This window comes from Microcaecilia unicolor, chromosome 13, assembly GCF_901765095.1.
Source record: "Microcaecilia unicolor chromosome 13, aMicUni1.1, whole genome shotgun sequence".
Classification (NCBI taxonomy): Eukaryota; Metazoa; Chordata; class Amphibia; order Gymnophiona; family Siphonopidae; genus Microcaecilia; species Microcaecilia unicolor.
In genome coordinates, this window is record NC_044043.1 from 25719917 (window position 1) to 25743018 (window position 23102).

A 23102-nucleotide genomic window follows, 5' to 3' on the forward strand; every position below is an offset into this window, starting at 1 on the left:
ATATTTAGATGTGAGACGAGTCATCATCAGATACTTGGAAGTGACCAATGATTCCGGAAGTCGGATCATCTGTGCTGTTCGCAGGTCCTCGTAAGGGTCTGCAGGCTGCCAAGCCTACAGTGGCACGATGGGTCAAGGAACCCATTGCAGCGGCTTATGTGGCCGCAGGGAAGGTGCCGCCTATCCAGCTGAAGGCTCACTCCTCTAGAGCACAGGCGGCCGCGATGGCAGAGGCCGAGTCCGTCTCCTTGGAAGAGATTTGTAGGGCAGCAACTTGGGCATCGGCTCATACCTTCTCCAGACATTACCGCTTGACTGTGGCTGCTCGGGCGGAGGCCTGGTTTGGAGCTTCAGTGTTGCGGTCAGGGATTTCTGTGTCCCGCCCTGGGTGAGTACTGCTTCGGTACATCCCACCAGTCTATGGATTGATCAGCATGATGATATGGAAGGTAAAATTATGTATCATACCTGATAATTTTCTTTCCATTAATCATAGCTGATCAATCCATAGCCCCTCCCAGATATCTGTACTGTTTATATTCTGGTTGCATTTCAGGTTCAAGTTTAGTCTTCAGTTCCTGTTCAGGAGGACTTCGTGTTCAAGTTTTTTCAATTGGATTCTTCAGGAGTTGAGACGATTTTGTGTTACAGTGAGCTGCTGCATTCCTCTCCCCTCCGTTTTACGGGGCTGGATTGAGACCTAAATTCTGCCGGCGCTCCCTCCCGCTTCGTGCGGCTGTAGGGCAGCTTTGTACCCCTCCCGCTTCAGCGGTGTTAGGGTCAGTCAACTCCTCCCGCGGTTGCAGGATAAGCCAGATCCCCCCGCATCGGCGGGTGTGGTGTCCCTCCCCCGCTCCGCGGGGATGAGCTGGACGGATTCCCCTCCCCCACTTGTGTGGGGATGAGCTGGGTTAATTCCCCTCCCCCGTTTCGGCGGTGTTGAGCTGGGCAGAGTGTCCCTTTGTGGGTGTAATTCTCTAAGTGCTGAGTCCTGCGGATGGAGCTTTGATATCGACATACCGAGGAGTTTCCGGCAGCACATGACCACATATAGGGAGGCAAAAGGATTGCTCTCTATCTCCACCTGCTGGTAGATGGACACAACCCACCAGTCTATGGATTGATCAGCTATGATTAATGGAAAGAAAAGTATCAGGTATGATACATAATTTTACCTTCTGTCACCAAGAGATGCAGCAACTTCCCCAGGCTTATGTACTTTTTAAAGTTAAATCAACAGTAGAAATAAATGTTTCTCTTCCTCTATGATATGGAATTGGCTGAGGCTGTGTAATCAGGTTGCTCTGCTGTCCACCATGTAAGGGTAAACTGAATAACTAGGAGTGGCCTAGTGGTTAGAGCACCAGTCTTGCAATCCAGAGGTGGCTTGTTCAAATCCCACTGCTGCTCCTTGTGATCTTGGGCAAGTCACTTAACCCTCCATTGCCTCAGGTACAAACTTAGATTGTGAGCCCTCCTGGGACAGAGAAATATCCAGAGTACCTGAATGTAACTCACCTTGAGCTACTACTGAAAAAGGTGTGAGCAAAATCTAAATAAAAAAATAAAAAATATTCTCCTTCAATCTATCTCTGAACCATGTTTATTTATATTAAATCCACATAATGGACCCAAATGGAAAATGCTCATTCCCTGTTCCATGTGTCCTAGGATGCATCAGGGGGTTGAGAACATGTGGAGGGGCGTAATCGAACAGGGCGCCCAAGTTTTCCTGGGGCCGTCCTCGCAGGACGGCTCCGTGAAGGGGCGGGGAAACCCGTATTATCGAAACAAGATGGGTGTCCATCTTTCGTTTCGATAATACGGTCGGGGACGCCCAAATCTCAACATTTAGGTCGACCTTAAAGATGGTCGTCCTTAGACATGGTCGTCCCCGGTTTTCTGCGATAATGGAAACCGAGGACGCCCATCTCAAAAACTACCAAATCCAATGCATTTGGTCGTGGGAGGAGCCAGCATTTGTAGTGCACTGGTCCCCCTCACATGCCAGGACACCAACCAGGCACCCTAGGGGGCACTGCAGTGGACTTCAGCAATTGCTTCCAGGTGCATAGCTCCCTTACCTTGTATGCTGAGCCCCCCAAAACCCACTCCCCACAACTGTACACCACTATCATAGCTCTAAGGGATGAAGGGGGGCACCTACATGTGGGTACAGTGGGTTTCTGGTGGGTTTTGAAGGGCTCACATTTACCACCACAAGTGTAACAGGTAGGGGGGGTGGGCCTGGGTCCTCCTACCTGAAGTGCACTGCACCCACTAAAACTGCTCCAGGGACCTGCATACTGCTGTCATGAAGCTGGGTATGATATTTGAGGCTGGGAAAAAAAATTAAGTTTTTTGGTGGGAGGGGGTTGGTGACCACTGGGGGAGTAAGGGGAGGTGATCCCCAATTCCCTCCAGTGGTCATCTGGTCAGTTCGGGCACCTTTTTGAGGCTTGGTCGCAAGAAAAAATGGACCAAGTAAAATCGGCCAAATGCTCGTCAAGGACACCCTTCTTTTTTCCATTATCGGCCGAGGATGCCCATCTGTTAAGCATGCCCCAGTGCCACCTTCGCTACGCTGCCGACACACCCCCGTGAAATTTGGTCATCCCCGCAATGGAAAGCAGTTGAGGGCACCCAAAATCGGCTTTCGATTATGCCGATTTGGGCGACTCTGAGAGAAGGACGCCCATCTCCAAATTTGTGTCAAAAGATGGGCACCCTTCTCTTTCAAAAATAAGCCTGATAGGCACCTTGGCATTTCCATCATACAGCTGTACTCTGTACAGTTCATTGGTCTACCTTATCACAGTTCATTAACCTGACTAGATTACTGTGAGCCATTTATCCTCCGTTACCTGTTGTAATAACTGTATCCCGGTAGCAAACCTTCAGGGGGTGGTAGGCTCCCTTCAGCAGTCCCCAAACAAAGTCCTTCCAGACAACACAGCTTTTAGTTCCAAACAGTTTATTTCCCCTCCTCCACAAATCTCAGTTCAAGGGGGTTAAAGTCCCATTCAGTTTCCAAAACAAAGCAACAAGAAAAAAACTTCCCTTTAAATCCAAGTTCTCCCCCCAGTTCAACAGCCTGGGTTTCAGTTTTAAAAGTCTTTCCGCTTGGGTGGTTGCAGAATGGCAGTACACTGCCCACAACACAGCTAATTGACTCCTGTGACCACCCACTGCCTTCAGTCCCTGCAACTCTGCCCCAAAGTACAATTACAGTCCATGTCAACTGGCTCCTCCAAACCTGGGGTGCTGGTCCCTCCAGACTCTCCTTCCTCCAAGCACTCCATTAACTCTGCTTCTCTGCTAGGCTGTTGGTTGGAGACCTCCTCCTCCTCCCAGGTGGAAGGAATCTTGTACTGATTTCTAACCCAAGGGAATTGAGCTTTGTCATCCCTGCTCCCCCTTCTGGCCCTCGCCTGCCATAGCAGCAGCTCTTTCCAGTCCTTTTCCCCCTCCCTTCCACATGGGGGCCATACCGGGTTTTGGGACCTACCACCCCGATCCCTTCTCTCAGGGCCTTGTGGGGAATGTAGTCTGGCCCCATACCTCCTCCTGACCTGCTTTAGACCCTCCAACCTCCTTACACTGTGTACTCTGGGACACATGTCAGCTCGCCAAGACATGCCCTGGTTCTTGAACATGTGAGCTTATTTTAGGTCCAGTTTAAACATTGTAACTTGAACATAACATCCAAAGGTGAGTTGCAGAGAAACAGCTAATGCTGCATCGTACACAGGCCTGTAAGATCTTGTCAGCCATTTTAGAGAGAAAAACGTTTCCCCTGACTTCCATCTTAACTGTTAGGCTGTGATTGCCCCTGTTATCCCAAAATGTTCTTACAAAACTTCATTCCTAACTCCCCAACAACTGCCTCAAAACTGCAGACTGCCCTATCCTCAAAATGACCCCCCTCCACACATAAACAAGCCAAATTCAGAAGCAACACATGCGTACAGTCAAACAAATACACACATACTTCCACATACACCTACATATTCACCCACACCCTCACTTGCCCGCACACACGTACATCCGCACATAAATCTACACCTGCACATACACCCACCCACACCCTCACATACATCCACCCACACCCTCACTTGCACCCACCCACACCCTCACATACACCCACCCACACCCTTACATAAACCCACCCATATCCGTACATAAACCCACCCATACATATACCCTGGATTTTATATATAGTGCCCAAAATTGTGCGCCGATCTAAGATGTGCGCCCAACTGAACTGGCTCACAAACCAATTAGTGGCAATAATTGGGTGCTAATTGGCACTAACTGGCACCAGCTTGTATTTGTGCACATCTTGCTATGCGCTAGTCCATAACATTGCACTTCAAAAGGAGGTGTGGCCATGGCGGGTTCACAGGCAGATCAGGGGCATTCCTTACATTTGCACTCAGTGTTAGAGTATCGGGGATGTGCTCTGGGAATTTCAGCAGACTTTTTAAATCAACACTATAATGGGCATTCATCATTTCTTTCAGTGCCATTTACCCATAGTGGGGTTAAAAATAATTCCAGCAGTTCTGCTCCACATGCTTTCACCACTTTTCTCGCACGTATTAATGATTCTAATGCATGTTTAATAAACTTATGTTTTGAAATTCAGAGGACAGCACATTCAACAAGAAAAAAGTTGGCTTACTATAATGGTAATTGCTGTGAATAGGGGACACCGTTTCTAACTCAAGAGCTACTCTAATATAATACTTAACAATACTTCTCCAGAGGACTTATATTTATCAATTATTTTAACTTTATTCAACATCATTGTGAATATAACATGTTCCTTAAGATACTTTAATCATTCAATCTGGGCAAGTCACTTAACCCTCCATTGCCCCAGGTACAAATAAGTACCTGTATATGTAAGCCGCATTGAGCCTGCCATGAGTGGGAAAGCGCGGGGTACAAATGTAACAAAAAAAAATCACACCCATACATGCATCCAACATTCACATATCTCACACATTTCACTCCATTCATGGTTAAATCACATCCTGCTCCCCGAAAAATTACAGACTTTCTTATACATTTGTTAGGCTTCTCACGGAAACACTGGGTTTGTGAGCCCTTGGACCACTGCCGTGGAGCGGCAGTGGCAGAGAAAACCACCCCCAAACCAGAGACAAGGCAGAACAGGACTTGAACCCCGGACTGGAGTTGCAGCAGAGGCAAAGAAGCTGAAACAGGCAGAACAGGAACAGCTAGACTTCACCTGCGCTTGACCGCCATTCCCCAGGAGTTGAGCCTGGATGCAGGCGGCCGGCAGGACTTACAGGACAGGGCAGAAACTGGATACCAACAGGAAACACACAAAAGAGTCAAGACTAAAAGCTGCCAGGCAGCCACTAAGAAAGAAACACAGACACAAGACAAGGAAATGCAGACCAGAAACAAGACTAGGAACTAAGCAATAAAACCAAAGCTAACTACACACAAACAAACTAGAACCAGACAAGGAACTCAGACTAGAACTGGACTAGCAGAAGTGCACAGAGCACACCCACATACCAGGAACCTTAGACCAGGGGTAGGCAACTCCGGTCCTCGAGAGCCGCAGGCAGGTCAGGTTTTCAGGTTATCCACAATGAATATGCAGGAGATAGATTTGCAAGCACTGCCTCCATGGTATGCAAATCTATCTCCTGCATATTCATTGTGGATATCCTGAAAACCTGACCTGCCTGCAGCTCTCAAGGACCGGAGTTGCCTACCCCTGCCTTAGACGATGCAAAGGCAAACACAGAAGTTTCCAGGTGGTTAATAAGGCCCATCAGCAGCTGAAGTTCAGCTGCAGGAATAACAAGACAGCTACGGGTGCTATTCAGGCACAAACAAGAGAAGCAAGTCTGGTAGCCCGGAAGATCAGGACCGGACTGGGCTGAAGTCTGGAACGTGTGACAGTCCATAGCAGCCACCGGTTCTGGCCACCAGAGGGCAAGGTGAGCACAGACAAGGAAACAGCCACTATCGTGACAACATTGATTAACGCAGAGTGATTTGAGCAATTGAGTTTGTCCATTCTTATTTCTATGTACGTTCAGTGGTCACTCATACGGCACCACCAGGTACTGAAAAGATTCTTACAACGCTAAGCAGATGAACAAATGAAACTCTTAGTTTGATGTCAAAGAGCTTAGATGATCCATTGCTCCCGTGACATTTACTGTCAATCAGCCCTCATTTAATTACCCTCATAGCTCCCCATGGACTAAATTTGGAGACTGAATGGTAATTTGGTGAACAGGTAGCAATTAAAATTTGTAATAAAGGATCGTGATACCGGAACTGAAGGGGGCAGGACGTGATCCCTTCGGTAAGCAGCCAACGACTTATTATTGAGTATAGTTAGTTTTTGATAGTGGGTGTGGGGTGGTGGTGTTAAATATGTGTCGTTATTTGTAGAAAGATGTGTTGTTGTTCCTGAAGAAGATACCGAAATACGGTCCCATATAGGAGAACAAGGAGAGCAATTCAGATGTTTGAATGCTTATTTTAAAGAAGAAGCTCAAATGATATGGACCAACTGGTGATCTATGTTTAAATCGATCTCTGTGTCCTATCGAATTTGGATCGTGTTATTACTTGAATTGATGAACGGAGTTGAAATTCATCTCTTGGTCTTTTTTGAAGGACCAGGGGTGTGTTAGTCCTGAAGGATTGTGGAATACTCTCACCACTTCAAGTTATAAGGAAAAAGGGCTAATTGATGGTAAATATCACGGGAGCAATGGATCATCTAAGCTCTGTGACATCAAACTAAGGGTTTCATTTGTTCATCTGCTTAGCGTTGTAAGCACCTGATGATGCTTTTCAGTACCTGATGGTACCGTATGAGTGACCACTGAATGTACATAGAAATAAGAATGGACAAATTCAATTGCTCAAATCACTCTGTGTTAATCAATGTACAAGAAATTTTGTAATTCTTCGGGGAGCAGAATGTGATTTAACCATGAATGGAGTGAAATGTGTGAGATATGTGAATATGGGATGCATGCATGGGTGTGATTGAATGATTAAATTATCTTAAGGAACATGTTATATTTACAATTATTATTATTATTTATTATTTGTTACATTTGTATCCCACATTTTCCCACCTTTTGCAGGCTCAATGTGGCTTACATATAACCGTTAACGGTGTTAGCCGATTACGATCTGAACAAATACCCATGTATGAATGAATACAAAGTGATATTGTAGTAGAATAAGGTACATGTATGGTAGGTACAATTGGGGGGAACTTAGAGAGGGAAAGGGGGAAGAAGAGTCAGATAATGTCCGTTACGGTCTTTGGTTACATTGTGTCGCAAGTGACCAGGTATTTTTATGTTGGGTCGGTGGGGTATGCTCTTCTGAACAGGTGCTTTCCAAAAATTTAGGTAGTCGAGCGTAGTTTTTACTGCTTTTGGCAATGCGTTCCATAGTTGTGCGCTTAGGTACGAAAAGCTGGTTGCATAGGTGGATTTGTATTTGAGTCCTTTGCTGCTTGGGTAGTGGAGGTGATATATATAAGTCATAAATACATAAGTATTGCATATTGGGACAGACCAAAGGTCCATCAAGCCCAGCATCTTGTTTCCAACAGTGGCCAATCCAGGTCACAAATACCTGGCAAGATCCCAAAAAAGTACAAAACATTTTATACTGCTTATCCCAGAATTAGTGGATTTTCTCCAAGTCCAATTTAATAATGGTCTATGGACTTTTCCTTTAGGAAGCCATCCAAACCTTTTTAAAACTCCGCTAAGGTAACTGCCTTTACCACATTCTCTGGCAACAAATTCCAGAGTTTAATTACACGTTGAGTGAAGAAACATTTTCTCAGATTCATTTTAAATTTACTACATTGTAGCTTCATCACATACCCCCTAGTCCTAGTATTTTTGGAAAGCGTAAACAGATGCTTCACATCTACCAGTTCAGCTCCACTCATTATTTTATAGACCTCTATCATATCTCCCCTCAGCCGCCTTTTCTCCAAGCTGAAGAGCCCTAGCCGCTTTAGCCTTTCCTCATAGGGAAGTCGTCCCATCCCCTTTATCATTTTGTTGCCCTTCTCTGCACCTTTTCTAATTCCACTTTTTTGAGATGCGGCAACCAGAATTGAACACAATATTCGAGATGCGGTCGCACCATGGAGCAATACAAAGGCATTATAACGTCTTCATTTTTGTTTTCCATTCCTTTCCTAATAATACCTAACATTCTATTTGCTTTCTTAGCCGCCACAGCACACTGAGCAAAAGGTTTCAACGTATCATCAATGACGACACCTAGATCCCTTTCTTGGTCGGTGACTCCTAACGTGGAACCTTACATGTACATAGTACATAGTGTACATAGTAGATGACGGCAGAAAAAGACCTACACGGTCCATCCAGTCTGCCCAAGATAAACTCATATGTGTATACCTTACCTTGATTTGTACCTGTCTTTTTCAGGGCACAGGCCGTATAAGCATCACTTTGCACTTGCTCACATTAAACGTCATCTGCCATTTAGACTCCCAGTTTCGTAAGGTCCTCTTGTAATTTTTCACAATTCTCCCGCAATTTGACTTTGAATAACTTTATGTTGTCAGCAAATTTAATTACCTCACTAGTTACTCCCATCTCTAGGTCATTTATAAATATGTTAAACAGCAGCAGTCCCAGAACAGACCCCTGGGGAACCCTACTCTCTGTTTTCTATCTTTTTTTTTTTTTTTTAGTTATTTTAAATCATTTTTATTGGTGATAACATCACTTGTACAGCTATGCAAATAAAAGCAAACAGAACACACAACCTTTTAACTGTGCTAACAATGTCTTCTAATAGTTTTACATTTTTTCCCCCTCCACCTCCCGCCCCTTCCCCTCCCTCATCCAACACACCCCCACAATCAAATTGGAGAGTCGTGCATGTTTTCTATCTTTTAACCAGTTTTTAATCCACAATAGAACCCTCGACAACCGAAGTTCTGGTTTTGTTTGTGCCGGCGTGTTGCTTGCTGAATGATCATCTGTTGAAGTTTCTGTGCGTGCGTCTGATGTTAGACGCACGCACAGAAACTTGAACAGCTGATCATTCATGAAGCAACGCCCCAACACAGCCGAGAAGAGAACTTCGGCTGTCGGGGGTTGGGTCCCCCGTCAGCACAGTTATGCGACGGCGGCGGGAGTGTTTTCGTCTGGAAGGGGGGTCGAGGGGGTCACGGCAGGGGGGTCCAGGGGTCCGTAACGTGGAGGGGGGGGTGTTGAAATCGGAGGGATGGTGGAGTCTGGAACTCAGTGGGAGGGGCGTGAGGGGCACACGTCATGATGGTGCCTAGCAGACCACAGGAGCCACGGTCCCAGGCAGGACAGAACGTTGGAGGTGAGAATTTTATATATAGATTACAAGGAGCTGCAGTGAGATTTTTGAACCAGACTCCCTTGGTTCTCAGCCAACTGCTCTAGCCGTTAGGCTCCTCCTCCATTCATGATTTTAATTATGTGACCTAGTGCAGTGGTTCCCAAACCTGGTTCTGGAGGCACCCCAGTCAGTCAGGTTTTCACTATATCCACAATGAATATTTATGACAGAGATTTTCATGCACTGCTTCCACAGGATGCAAATTTCTTTCATGAATATTCATTGTGGAAATCCTAAAGACCAGGTTTTGGAACCACTGGTTAGAGCACCGGTCTTGACATCCAGAGGTGGCCGGTTCAAATCCCACTGTTGGTCCTTGTGCTGTTGGGCAAATCACTTAATCCTCCATTGCCTCAGATACAAGATTAGATTGTGAGCCCTCCAGAGACACGGAAATACCCAGTGTACCTGAATGTAACTCACCTTGAGCTACTACTGAAAAGGTGTAAGCAAAATCCAAATAAATAAAATAAATTATATGTTACCTTATTAACTACTTAGACTTTTTAGATAATGTGGGCTAGAAATTTGTTAACTAAATTAGGGCAGGCATTTCCTGAAAGTTTTTAATCACAATCACGCGATTAAAAACATTTTAATCGTGATTGATTGCGCAAAGGGCTTTTATTCTCACTGCAGCTCCTTGTGACTCAGGGCAAGTCACTTAACCCCCTCCCCAATAGCCCCAGTTACAAAATAAGTACCTGTATATAATATGTAAACTGCTTTGACTGCAATCACAGAAATGCGGGATATCAAATCCCATCCCCCTTCCCTTCCCTAAAGGTCAGATAAGCTCCCTCTCTCCCACTCCTATATCCAACATCTCTCTCTTTCTCTTCCTTCCCTCCCTCTCCTGTTTTCTTTCCTGGGGTTCATTCTCTCTCTCTCTTCCGCACTCTCCCTCCATCCCTCCCCTCCACCTCTATGAGCAATGACACAAACTTGGTGGTGAGCAGCACCATGCTCTTCTCCCCCCCCCCCCCCCCCCCCCCCCCACTCCGGGTTCTCATCTTCTCCCCTGCTCAATCCCCTCTGCCAGTCTATCATGAAGGTGGTCTTCTGTTAGTCCCTGGAAGTGGCAGCATTGCACATATGCTGCCTGTGGCCTCCCCCAAAGCTTTCCCTCTGGTCTGTCCTGTTTCCTTAATTTCTTTTTTTTCTGCATGGGTGGGATGGGTCAGAGGGAAAGCTTTGGACCATATTGCAGGCAACATATGTGTAAGGTTGCTGCTGGCAAGGATCAACAGAAGATCACCTTTAAGGTAGACTGGTGCAGGGATGGGTGATGTTGAAATACAACTGGGGGGGGGCGAGGGGGTTATCGTGGTTAACTGTGATTAGAATGCAGCCCTAAAATAAATAAATAAAAAGTTGAGGATAGTGGAAGGGCAAGTGCCACACGCATCAACCCCCCCCCCAAAAAATAACACCCACAAACTGCTTTCACTCCCCAAAACTACTGACCTCTATGGATGATTTGGATGATTTCAATAAAGTGGTAAAGGGTTGATTTTTGTAATACCTTGTTTGTGTCCCCTTCCCAGGACACATACAGTACCTACCTTCATATCTGCCCTGAGCTTACATATGAAGCAGTTCATGTAATTACTAGTCTAACACATGGTCTTTCTCTGTAGATCAGTTGGCATACAGCTGTTTCACGCAGCTAATGAAGAGAATGAGCCAGAACTTCCCCAGTGGAGGTGCGATGGATATACACTTTGCAAACATGCGATCATTGATCCAGGTAAGTTATCACAGGGAAGATGTTCTGTACAAGACATTTATAGCATGAACTTGAAGACAGCAGAGCCCCCCACACATGCATGCACACACACGCATACATACAAAGAGGGGTTGGAAAGAATTCCATGGCTAGTGCTGTACATACTTTCCGCAATTAGCTATGTCTTTGCCCATCCACTACAGAAGTCTTACTCTCGCCCACAAGGTCCATTATTTCAGGTTCCCCTGCTTTATTCCCTACACACACTCCCTAAGCCCCCTCCCCCGGGGTTCTTTTCTGTCTTAACAGAAGCCTGTCACGAATTCACCCATTCTCATGCCGCCTCCTTCCTTGCCCCTTCGCTAGGGAACTTTCTCCCACCCATCCTTCATTTGCAGTGCTCCCAACCCAAGTTTAAGTCACTTTTAAAAACTCACCTTTATGAAAAGGCTTTTTCCGTTTGCCTGGTCTCGGGCGGCTCTTGCGGAATCCACTAGTCTCCCGGTCTCTTTCCTTTTCCTGCTTATCTCTTCTTTTCTATTTTCTTTATTTTCTTTATTTTTATTTTCTTTATTTTCTTTTCTATTTTCTTTATTTTCTTTATTTTTATTTTATTTATTTTCTATTTTATTTATTTTCTCTATCTTATTGAATAATGGTGTTCTTTTAGCACTATTTTTTTCTTATTTTGATACTGTACATCACTTTGCTATCATATTGAAGAAAGACAATTACGTTTTAATAAATTAAATTCCTTATTTACCTTGCTCTGTGACCCTTAGTGGCTACAGGAAGGAGCTACAATTTTTGAACTATCTTGAAGAGTTTCTTAGAGCAACTTTTTTCTTGCCTGATTTTGTTTAGAAAATACAATCTGTTTATTTTTCGAACTAAATGTGTTGAAAAGAATTGTACATAAAGGGTCAAGAATGTAACAGAACCAAATTTGGCATGGAGGAAACCGGTAAAAAGACACAGTGAGATTGAAAATGGGCCAGGTCAGACCAGGGGTTCCAGAGAGAGAACCTCCACAAAAAAATGGCCGAGTGTGTTTCTGTGGAACAAACAGTTCCAGCTTCTGCAGCATAAAAACTTTAATACAGTGAAACATTCCTTTTAGGAATAGCTGCTTGGGGGTAAGACATGCTTTCCTTTTACTACACACACAAATAGCAATACAACTTGAAAGCTGAGAGAGATATCATGGTGAATATGCTGGGGAGTCTAATTCTTCAGGAATGCATCCTCTGAGAAGACTGATTCTCACCCTGATCAATAGCAAATTTGCAGGCTTCGTTAAAAAATATATATATATATATATATATATATATATATAGCTCTTGGCCTTATGACTGAGAAAGGAGAGGTTCTTCCAAAATGGGAAAACTATACAGGAAATTTTGACTTGTTAGCTATAATCACTGAGTGACTTAGCAGAATTGTAGTCCCAAGTGATGGAAACGCCTTCCCACAAGGAGAGCACTTGGGGTAAGTGGCTGGATTGACATGGTGGTAGTGGCGTAGCCAGACCTGACATTTTGGGTGGGCCCAGAGCTAACATGGGTGGGCACTATGTATATAGGTTATGAGTAGCCTTTCTTGGGATACATACAGAACATAGCTAGAATGTTTCCTCTAACAGCTTTCCATAGGAAAAATGTATTCAAATTCTGATAGCACTTCAATAATAGCAACACAAAATCCCTTCACTGCCAGGTACTTTGTGAAGTAACACTATATCCTGCAAAGAAGCTTCTTAGAGCCTATGCTGCAAACCTTAACACCAATTCTGAATAGGATTGCCAGTAACAGTACCTTTAAAAAGGTGGCAGTGAATACAACAGCAATACACATCCCATTGGAATAGCCAAACAAGTCATAGATCCTCACACAAACCACATGCCAGCAGAATCTTTCACCTGCTCGGTCACAGGTAGAACACAGACCAACCTTATCTATTACAAAATAAAGGACCAAAAATTTAAAATTGTCCTGTAGTCCTTCCTTTCCCTACCCCCCTCCCATCCATCCCAGTGACCCAGCATCAGCCCTCCCCTACTCTCCCCATCCATCCACATAGCCCAGCATCAGCCTTTCCCTTCCTCACCATTCTTCCCGTAGCTAGGCATCAGCCCTATCCTACTACCCATCCCCTGCCCTTCCCATTCTCACCCTCCCCCACCCTGAAGCACACCAGCATTAAATATAAAACATTTTGGTTTTTTTAATGTCCTTTGCACTGTAGAGTCCACCCCCACCTAGAAACCTGCCTACATTAAATACAAAACTTATTTTAACCTGGGCACTGTAGAGCCCACCCCCACCAGAAACTCGCCTTTATTAAAATTTATTGTTGGTGGGTTTCTGGGTGAAGGTGGGCCCGTCACTGAGGGAAAAAAAGTATATTTAATGATTATACTTTTTTTCCATAGGCAGCGAAGAGTCACCCCCACCCAGAAGCCCACTACAAGCATTACATTGTATATAATATAAATAAATATATATATATATTTTACCTGGGCAGCTGGGCTTCAGTTTTCCAAATTCTTATACATACCATACACTTGTGTGCACATGGTGACAGATGACTCAGAGCACTGTAGATTGTGCTCTGTGTGCTGCTAGCTCCTATGCTTGACCTGTGCAGGAGAGGGCTGAGGCCTGGGGGGAGGGGGCTCAACTCAAAGCTGATTAAGCGAGCCTGGGAGGGCCCAGTAACTCCTCCAGCTACTGCTGGCATGGTGGAAGACACCCAGAGCCACATCATCATATGGTACCGCTACCGCGTAGGACGGATGGAGGGAACTACGACGCACTGCGCGGCCATGATGGGATGGGACCTGCTGCTGCAAGTGCATTTTTCAGTGCCGCCGCCAAGCCGAAGGTAGGCGGGCTGAGGAGAGATCAGCTGAGCTGGCCCTGACCGCGACGTGGTTCGCAGTGTATGTGCGCTTGGGTGGGCGGGCCTGAGGGAGCATGGAGAGATCAGCTCAGCTGAGCCAGAGCGAGCGAGTGGGTGCCGACGTGCCGTTTCTCGTTTCTGCCGTGGTCGCTAGGCTAGGCTGCTGCACAGTGTGTGTGCGCTTGGGTGGGCGGGCCTGAGCTGAACTTGGGTGGGCCTGGGCCCACCCAGGCCCACCTGTAGCTACGCCCCTGCATGGTGGATAGCCGTTTTCCCTATGCTACGTCTGGAATAATGAAGTGAGGGCAGATGCTGGGGGAATAAGGATATAGAAAGAATGAATGAGACTCAGTTGGGAAGAGGTCATTGAAAGGGAAGGGAAGGGGAAATGGGCCTTTCTGAGGTTTTTGCAACTACATTCAAAGCGGTTTACATATATTCAGGTACTTATTTTGTACCAGGGGCAATGGAGGGTTAAGTGACTTGCCCAGAGTCACAAGGAGCTGCAGTGGGAATCGAATTCAGTTCCCCAGAATCAAAGTCCACTGGTAGCAGCCCAAAGTGCACGTTGTCCGGAAAAAGCAGGACCCTCAACATTTTTCTAAATAACCCAAATCCATCTTACTGCAGCAGAAATCTCTGTCTGAAATTCAAATTCCAGCACATTGAGCTCTTAATTAATGAAACCTCAGACTTAATTGAGCCAACAGCTCAGTGGTGTCGAAGACTTTGTGAATGTGTCAAGGTTGAAGGAGGACATTTTGAACACAAATTAAGAATTAACTAAGGAAAAATACCCATTATACTAATGTAATTTCAAAGGTTATACTAAATGTTTAATCAATTGCAAAGTATTTTACAACTATGTAAGGAATCCCGTTTTTTCCGGACACAGTGTAAAATTCATCCTTTGAAATCTGCTCAATGACTGTCATACCTGTTTTAATTTTATTATATTTTCCAAACCAACAGAATGTTTGGATAATGCATTGTTGAAGCTGCTGACCCCTCCCCTCTGTCCAAAAAGTCTGACACACTTAGAGACAACCCAGCTACACACACACACTCATACTCGCCAGGACAAAAATAATTCTCTGAAAACGGAAACGGACCAAATTTTTCATGACAGTAAAGAAAAAAAAATACATCATGTTTGAAAATGGGCCAGATGAAACCTGGAGTTCCAGAGCAATAAAGTCCCCCCAAAACGGCCTAATGTATTTCTCTGGGGTAGAGCAGTGGTTCCCAAACCTAGTCCTGGAGGCATCCCAGCCGGTCAGGTTTTCAGGATATCCACAATGATTATTCATGAGAGAGATTTGCTGAAATATAGCTGTTAGGGAATTCTTCCTTTCTATCTCTCTCTATTCTTTTCTGGTCACAAACACACACAGAGCCAACACAGATATAACCACAGACAGAAACACAGAAAGGTTGGAAATTAATCTGAGGCAGCACCACTGTGCTGCTTTCACACTGACACACCCCAATTGCTGCTGCTTTGGATCTTGCAGGCTGTAAGCGCCATACTAGTGCCGGCGTTTGCTAATGCCCCAAACGTAACTAGCATGCAAATGCATGCTAATCAGGGCTAAACATATTCATCCCCAATGATCAGCGGCCAGTGCGCCAAAGATTGGGTCGCTGGCCGTGGCAAACCCTACGCCAGCTCTGATCATTGGGGAGGAATGGTGAGCCCTGTCCAGCATGTATTTCCCCCCAACAGCAAACCTGCCAGCGACAGGGGGCTGGAGATCCGGTGGGTCTCCAGCCCCCCCTAACTCCCCCAGCAAAAGGTCCCTGGCCAACCAATCCTCCCCCCCGCCAGCGACAGGGGGACTGGAGGGTCCACTGTCCGGTCCCCCCGACGATCCAGCCCCCCTAGTGGGCAACCAACTCCCCCCCCCCCCCCCGACAATCCCCCCAGGTTCAGGGAGGGCTGGAGATCCGGTGGGTCTGCAGCCCCCCCCCAACTCCCCCAGCAAAAGGTCCCTGACCAACCAACCCCTCCCCCCAGCACCATTTTGCGGCGTTGCAGGAAGAGGAGGGAGGCAGGCTACTCTCCCTCCTTCAACACACAAGGTAGGGGGGACTGGACCACCAGGGACCCCTTGCTGGGGCACTAGGGGGGCTGGAGACCCACTGGATCTCCAGCCCTCCCTGAACCTGGGGGGATTGTCGGGGGGGGGGGGACCAGAGGATCAGTGGAATTCCAGCCCCCCGTCACTAGGGGGAGGGGGTTGGTTGGTCGCCCACTAGGGGGGCTGGATCGTCAGAACCTCCACGGCGATCCCCTCCACCTCTACCCTGCTGACTGGTGTGAGAGGTGAGGCCCACCCTCCCATGACAGTCCTTATGCCAATGCCCCTTCTTCCCGCACCTGTAACAAAGCTTTTCCCTCTCCCTCTCCCCTACCTCCCAACGGCACCGCCTGGGAGCTCCGGCTACGCTCAGCTCCTTGAAGTCCCCCACCTTCCCATGGTGCCGAGATTCCAGATAGCATTCCATACTTCCTATAGTCTCTTCTAAAGTTTTACAGCCCCTCCACACCAGATCCACCCTTAATCCGGTAGATAGGGCCTCTAAGTACTGTTCCAGGATTAATTCCTACATTATCTGGGGAATCGTTTTCCTCTCTGGCTCTAACCACTTCCCTGCCAGATCCCCTAATTTCTGGGCCAAGGCCAAGGTTTCTCCCCGCCGCCCTAAATTTCCTCCTATAGGTTTGCCTGCTCAGCCCATATCGGTCCAGGATTGCCCCTTTTAACTTAGCATAATCCTTACCTCTAATGAGGGAAGGCACTGGAAAGCTGCTAGAGCCTCCCCTGACAAGGAAGGGGCTAAGTGAATGGCCCACTACTCCAGGGGCAACCCTGCAGCCATGGCCACCCTTTCAAAGCACCCAAATAGTCCTCTATATCATCATTGTCCGAAAGCTTGCCCCATGAGAGCCAGTTAATATTTAAAGGTCCTACCGCCGCAGAAGGTCCCTCTAAGTGGAGGAGTAGCCTAGTGGTTAGTGCAGTGGAAATCTAGTGCAGTGGACTTTGATCCTGGGGAACTGAGTTTGATTCCCACTGCAGCTCCTTGTGACCCCTGGTAAAAAAATAAGTACCTGAACATATGTAAACCGCTTTGAATGTAGTTGCAAAAACCTCAGAAAGGCGGTATATCAAGTCCCATTTCCCCCTTTCCCTTATGACATCACAATATCAGAAGTCAGCCAAGTATCGGGCAATCAGCCATTGTGACATCACTGATGAGGTTGGCTCTTATTGGTGGAATGAATGGAGGAGTAGCCTAGTGGTTAGTGCAGTGGACTTTGATCCTGGGGAACTGAGTTCAATTCCCACTGCAGCTCCTTGTGACTCTGGGCAAGTCACTTAACCCTCCATTGCCCCTGGTACAAAATAAGTATCTGAATATATGTAAACCGCTTTGAATGCAGTTGCAGGTTATCAATAGAAATCAAACAAAATAAAACATGGAAAAGAAAATAAGATGATACCTTTTTATTGGACACTAGTAAAAAAGCCCCGTTTCTGATGCAAATGAAACGGGGGCTAGCAAGGTTTTCTTCTGTGTGCATGTGGGAGTGTGTGTGTCCCTGCCCTCTGCCCTCTCTCCCCTCCCCCCTCTGTGTCCTTCACTGTTACAGAGAGAGCGATTTGCTGTGTTTTCCTTCACTGTTTGTGTTACAGAGAGAGCGAGGGCGGGGCAGACACTCATGGGGAAACCGGATATCTCTCCCCCTTCACACTTCCGGCTGGAGGCTTCATAGAACGTTGGTGGTGCCTTTTATATAGAGAGATAACTTAATACATTTCTTGATTAGCTTTCGAAGGTTGCCCTTCTTCGTCAGATTGGAAATAAGCAAATGTGTTAGTTGATAGTATATATATATAAGTGAAGCTTCAAAGCATTTCAATGACAGTCTAGCAAGGTGGGGGTGGGTAGGAGGTATGCATGGGTACATCAAAGCATTTTATTTCATTGATAGTCTAACAGGATGGGTGTGGGTAGTTGAGAGGAGAGTGATAAACAGAGAAATACAACTTTATGGTTTATAATGGGCTAGAAAACCCAGATCCTTGTTAAGTCCTGTCTGTTGGGTGTCAAAATATTCAATCATTCTGACTCCAAAGGTCTTACATTCCTGTATTGTTTTAAAGTTACCTTTCAAGATTCTTACTGTGAAATCACTGGTGCAGTGTCATGGTCCTGTAAAGTGTTGGCCCACAGGCATAGGCGTAGTTTGACTGTTTCATTTGGGGGGGCAAAGAATGGGCGGGGCATATTAGCATATCATTTGCATATATAAATATGCAAATGAATAAGCTAATATGGAGGAAGGAAATGAAATTTACAGGCAAAATATCACAGATGCACATTTCAAAAAGCTGACACATTTCAATTAATAAATTATGAATAAAATACTTTTATTTACCTTTGTTGTCTGATCATTTAGTTTTTCTATTCGCTTTGATCCCAGTGTCTTCTGTTTTATGCAGTGTCTTCTTTCCAGTAGGCTTCCCTCTGCTCCCCACCCTCCCAGTCCCATCCATCTCTTGCTCCTTCCCTCTGCTCCCCAACCCTCCCAGTTCCATCCATCTTCTGTTCCTTCCCTCTGCTCACCATCCCTCCGTCCCATCCATCTTCTGCTCCTTCCCTCTGCTGTGCCTGACCTCTCCCAATCCCATCCATCTCCTGGTCCATCCCTCTGCTCCCCACCCCTCGCAGTCCCATCCATCTCTTGCTCCTTCCCTCTGCTTCCCACCCCTCCCAGTCCCATTCATCTCCTGCTCCTTCCCTCTGCTTCCCACCCCTCCCAGTCCCATCCATCTTCCCTCTGCTCCCCCCCCCCCCCCCCGAGGTCCAAGATGGTGACTCCGTTTACCCCCTCTCTTCCTCCCTCCCTTCCTCCGGTGCAGGCAACAGTCTTCAGCTTTTTCAGCGTTCCTGGCAGTGAGTAGCGATGTACACGCTGCCTTCGGTCTGCCCCGGAAGCCTTCTCTTCAAGTTCCTGTTCCCACCTATGCGGGAACAGGAACTTGAAGAGAAGGCTTTGGGGCAGAGCCGAAGGCAGCGTGTACAACGCTACCGCTGCCAGGAACGCTGGAAAAGACTGCTGCCTGCGCCGGAGGGAGGGAGGAAGAGAGAGAGGTAGACGGACACGCTCCTCTCGGTCCGCTTGGCTTCCCTGCCCTCTCTGTCTGCGTCCCGCCCGAAAGGAAATGACGTCAGAGGAAGGCGGGACGCAGATAGAGAGGGCAGGGAAGCCAAGCGGATGGAGAGGAGCCGTGCCTGCATGTGTTTTGTTTTTTTTTAAACTAATGGCGCGGCGGCGCCTCGCGTCGTTTGGGGGGGCATTGCCCCCCCTCGCCCCCCCCAGTCTACGCCTATGCCCACAGGGGTGGGAATCTGACTGGCACCAGCTTTCTTCATGTTGTGTCTATGTAAATTGAATCTTGTCTTAAGCATCTGGCCTGTTTTTCCAATAGAACATCCTTCGTTACATTTTTTACACTGAATGATATATACCACATTGGATATATACCATATTGGAAGATGAGCATGTTGCAAAAACCTCAGAAAGGCGGTATATCAAGTCCCATTTCCCTTTCCCTAAACTCATCGGGGCTGAGGTCAGACTCGCCGCCTGGGCAGCCCCTCCTCCTCTCAAGAAGTCTTGGAATAAGTCCAATAAGGGCTGCTGCTGCACCCGCGTGGCTGCCAAGGACTCTTCCATCAACCTCTGGGCCAGCTCCTGTTGCTTCTGGAACTGATGAGTTATGAAGGCGGACAGCTCCTTAGGATCCATAATGACCACCTTCCAGTGGCCCCTGAAAAGGAAACACAAGAAACACACCAAGTGCGGCCGTCCAGATAAAAAAATGTTTCCTTTTTTCTTTTTTCAAGCCCAGGTAAACACCTGAGAATCCTCAACTGCTTCCTTACACGCTTACCAGAAACAGGAGAGTATTTCGCCTTTAGCTGCATCGGCCCCTTGGATGGGCTGCTGGAACCCTTGCAGCCTCCTGACCTCCGTCCCCGAGTCTCCTGCACCTGGTAGTTCAACAGGCCACCAAAATATGTCAGCAGGCCACCACCTTCAGGCCTTCCTGCAGGTATGAACTCGGCTGACCCTGGAAGGGCCCCTCCTTGGACACAGCACTCCCAGAAGCAGACTCCAAAAATATGCTTAAAACCGCTTTATTCCATCAGCAAGGCCAAGACATTTCCTCTTCCAGACACGGTCCTAGGTTACAGCACATATCACCCCTTGTTCCTTCTACCCCCGACGGCCACAGCTTCTGGATACAGTTTAAATCATTCACTGCTTTCCCAGCATGGCCTGATTCCTGGACACAGTTTTAAATCACTGTTTCACCAGCACAGCAGTGTTCTGACCACAGTTCAAGTCACTCACTGTTTCCCCACCATGACACCACTTCTGGATACAGTTTAAATTACTCACTGCTTCCCAGCATGGCATGTCTTCTGGACACAGTTTAAATCACTCACTGCTTCCCAGTGGTGTGCTGGTAAATGTTTAACAGGCTCTCTCCCCAATCCACCTCTGCGCCCCACCCCCCCCAAAATCGCAGAGCTGGCTATAGCCGGGGAGAGAGCCTGGGGGGGGCAAAGCATTACTCTCGCCAGGAAAAAAAAATTAAATGCTCCCAGGTTCCAATCTAATTCATGTTTAATGTGGGATAAAATGCCATAAATAAGTAAATAAATATTAACTTTTAACGTTGTCCAGCATTTCTTCTCTCTCCCTTCCCTCTCCGCTGTCCATGCCCAGCATTTCTCCTTTCTCCCCTCCATTCATGTTCATCTCACTTCCTCCCTCTTCCCTCCCCTCCATCCATGTCCAGCATTTCTTCTCTCTCTCCCTTCTCCTCCATCCATATGCATCTCCTTCCTGTCTTGCCTCCCCTCCATCCATGTCCAGAATTTCTCCTGCCCTCCTCTCCATGTCCTGAGACTCTCCTCTCCCCTCCGTCCACCCATGTCCAGCAATTCTCCTCTCTCCCCTGCCCCCTCCATCCATTCATTTCCAGTAGCTGTCCTCTCTCCCCTGCCCTGCCCTCCCCTCCCCTCCATGTCCAGCAATTTCTCCTCTCTGGGCCCTGCCTTTCCATCCATATCCATCGATGGCTTTGATGCTCCTCTCTCCCCTGCCCTCCCACTCCCATGTCCACCTGCCCACCCTCTTCTCCCCCCAACATCCCTCTTTTTGCTCCTGCCGTCCTGGGGGGGTTTAAATCTTTGATTTACCTCCATCGCAGCAGCCGCAGTGAAAGCCTGTCTCTAGCCTTCCCTTCGTTTTCTGTCAGTGTCCCGCCCTCGCGGAAAGAGGAAATGGCATCAGAAGAAGGCAGGACACTGATGGGAATGAAGGGAAGACTAGAGATGGGATTTCACTGCGGCTGCTGCTGCGACGGAGGTAAGATTTAAACTCCCCAGAGTGATGGGAGGTGAGGTAAGCATGGCTTGTGGCGCCCTCCTGCCATGCTTACCTCACTTACCGCCGGGTTGCGCTGCCCCTGGGAGCCAGCTCGCCTGCCAGAACAACTGGCTCGCGAGAGCTTTAAAAATTTAACAACTGGCTCTTGCGAGCCGGTGCGAGCCAGCTCCAGCACACCACTGCTGCTTCCCCAGCATGGCATGTCTTCTGGACAAAGTTCAAATCACTCACTGCTTCCCCAGCATGGCCAGGTTCTTGTTCACAGTTCAAGTCAATACCTGTTTTTCCAGCCGGGTCTGACCTCTGGCCACAGCTGAAATCATTCACTGCTTTACAGCACGGCACCTCTCTCCCCCTTGAGTGGAACAGCTGCTTAATTTTTCCTCCAAGCTTTCCCCAGCCTTGAAGAAGGTTTCTTATGAAGTCTTTCAACTTTTCCCTTGTACCTAGAGCAGCAATCTCCATGGGCTCACTTCCCCAGTCATCCTGGGCTTGGATCTCCTCTCCGACCTCTTTCTCCACCTCCCATTCCAAGGGCTCCTCTCCCTTTATGGTCCCCAGCTGGTCCTCTCCCTCCTGATTATTCCTTCTCTGCCAATCCCCTTCCTCTCCCTCGGGATCCTGGGACTTGTAGTTCCCTTGCTGCTCCCTTTGCTTGCCCCCAGGGCTTTGCAGGGGTTCTTGGGAACGGTAGTCCTCCTCCCTTCTCCGGCTCTTGGGAAACGTATGCCTCCGTGGGGGTGTGGCTTCCCAGCCCCTAGGATCCTGGGACTTGTAGTTGGAATCCCGGATATCTTGCTTCTCTCCCAGATCCCTTCTTCCCTGACCCTCAGGGGTTCCTCACAGTATACAGAATGTAGGAGAAAGGTATCTGACACTAGTCTGCTGGGTGCCCCACTCATAGAAGATCTTGGGGGCTACGTCCATGTTGAGAGACCATTCATGCAAAACCCTGCTCAGTCTGTCTGCCAGACAGTTGTCTTTTCCTGGGAGGTATGTGGCTCAGAGGTCCATCCCATGAAGGACTTCTCCACTGCTTCCTGACCCATACCCCCTGCTGTTTACCTAAAACATTGTAACCTGGTTGTCAATTTGGATAAGAATAATTTGGCTTTGCAGCAGATCTCTGAAAGCCTTTAGAGCATTCCAAATGGCCCTGAGCTCAAGGAGATCGATATGGAGATCTGTTTCCTGAGCAGACCAAGTCCCCATCCTAGGTTGTTAGCATCTTCTGAGGAGGTGGAATTCATCTGAATTGTCCACCAGAGAAGGGTGAGTCAATTCTGAATGGTATCCACCAGCCGCCTGAAACCACTGGGAAGTGTTTTACTTTGCCCATACCACCGGGCTTCTCTCAAGTGGAGACGTGCCATGGGCATGACCTGCATTGTTCAATCTCAACATTTGCCGAGCTGTGATCTGTTTGCTGCTTTCGACTTGCGAGGCGAGTGCTGATAGTCTCTTCTCTTGCTTGTGGAAGAAGCCCAAGCCTGCAGGGCTCCTATGTATTTTATTTATTTATTTGTTACATTTGTATCCCACATTTTCCCACCTAT

At 47.3% G+C, this 23102-nt stretch overlaps 1 protein-coding gene across 4 annotated transcripts in view; it reads left to right on the forward strand.

The window, feature by feature from the left end:
* SGSM2 (small G protein signaling modulator 2) overlaps positions 1–23102 on the forward strand; it is a 551979-nt gene that overhangs the window by 507381 nt on the left and 21496 nt on the right. For all 4 annotated transcript variants that reach the window (XM_030185728.1, XM_030185727.1, XM_030185730.1 and 1 more), the window contains one exon: positions 11082–11191. In XM_030185728.1, coding sequence (XP_030041588.1) covers positions 11082–11191 — 110 coding nt within the window. The remainder of the gene's footprint in view (positions 1–11081; positions 11192–23102) is intronic.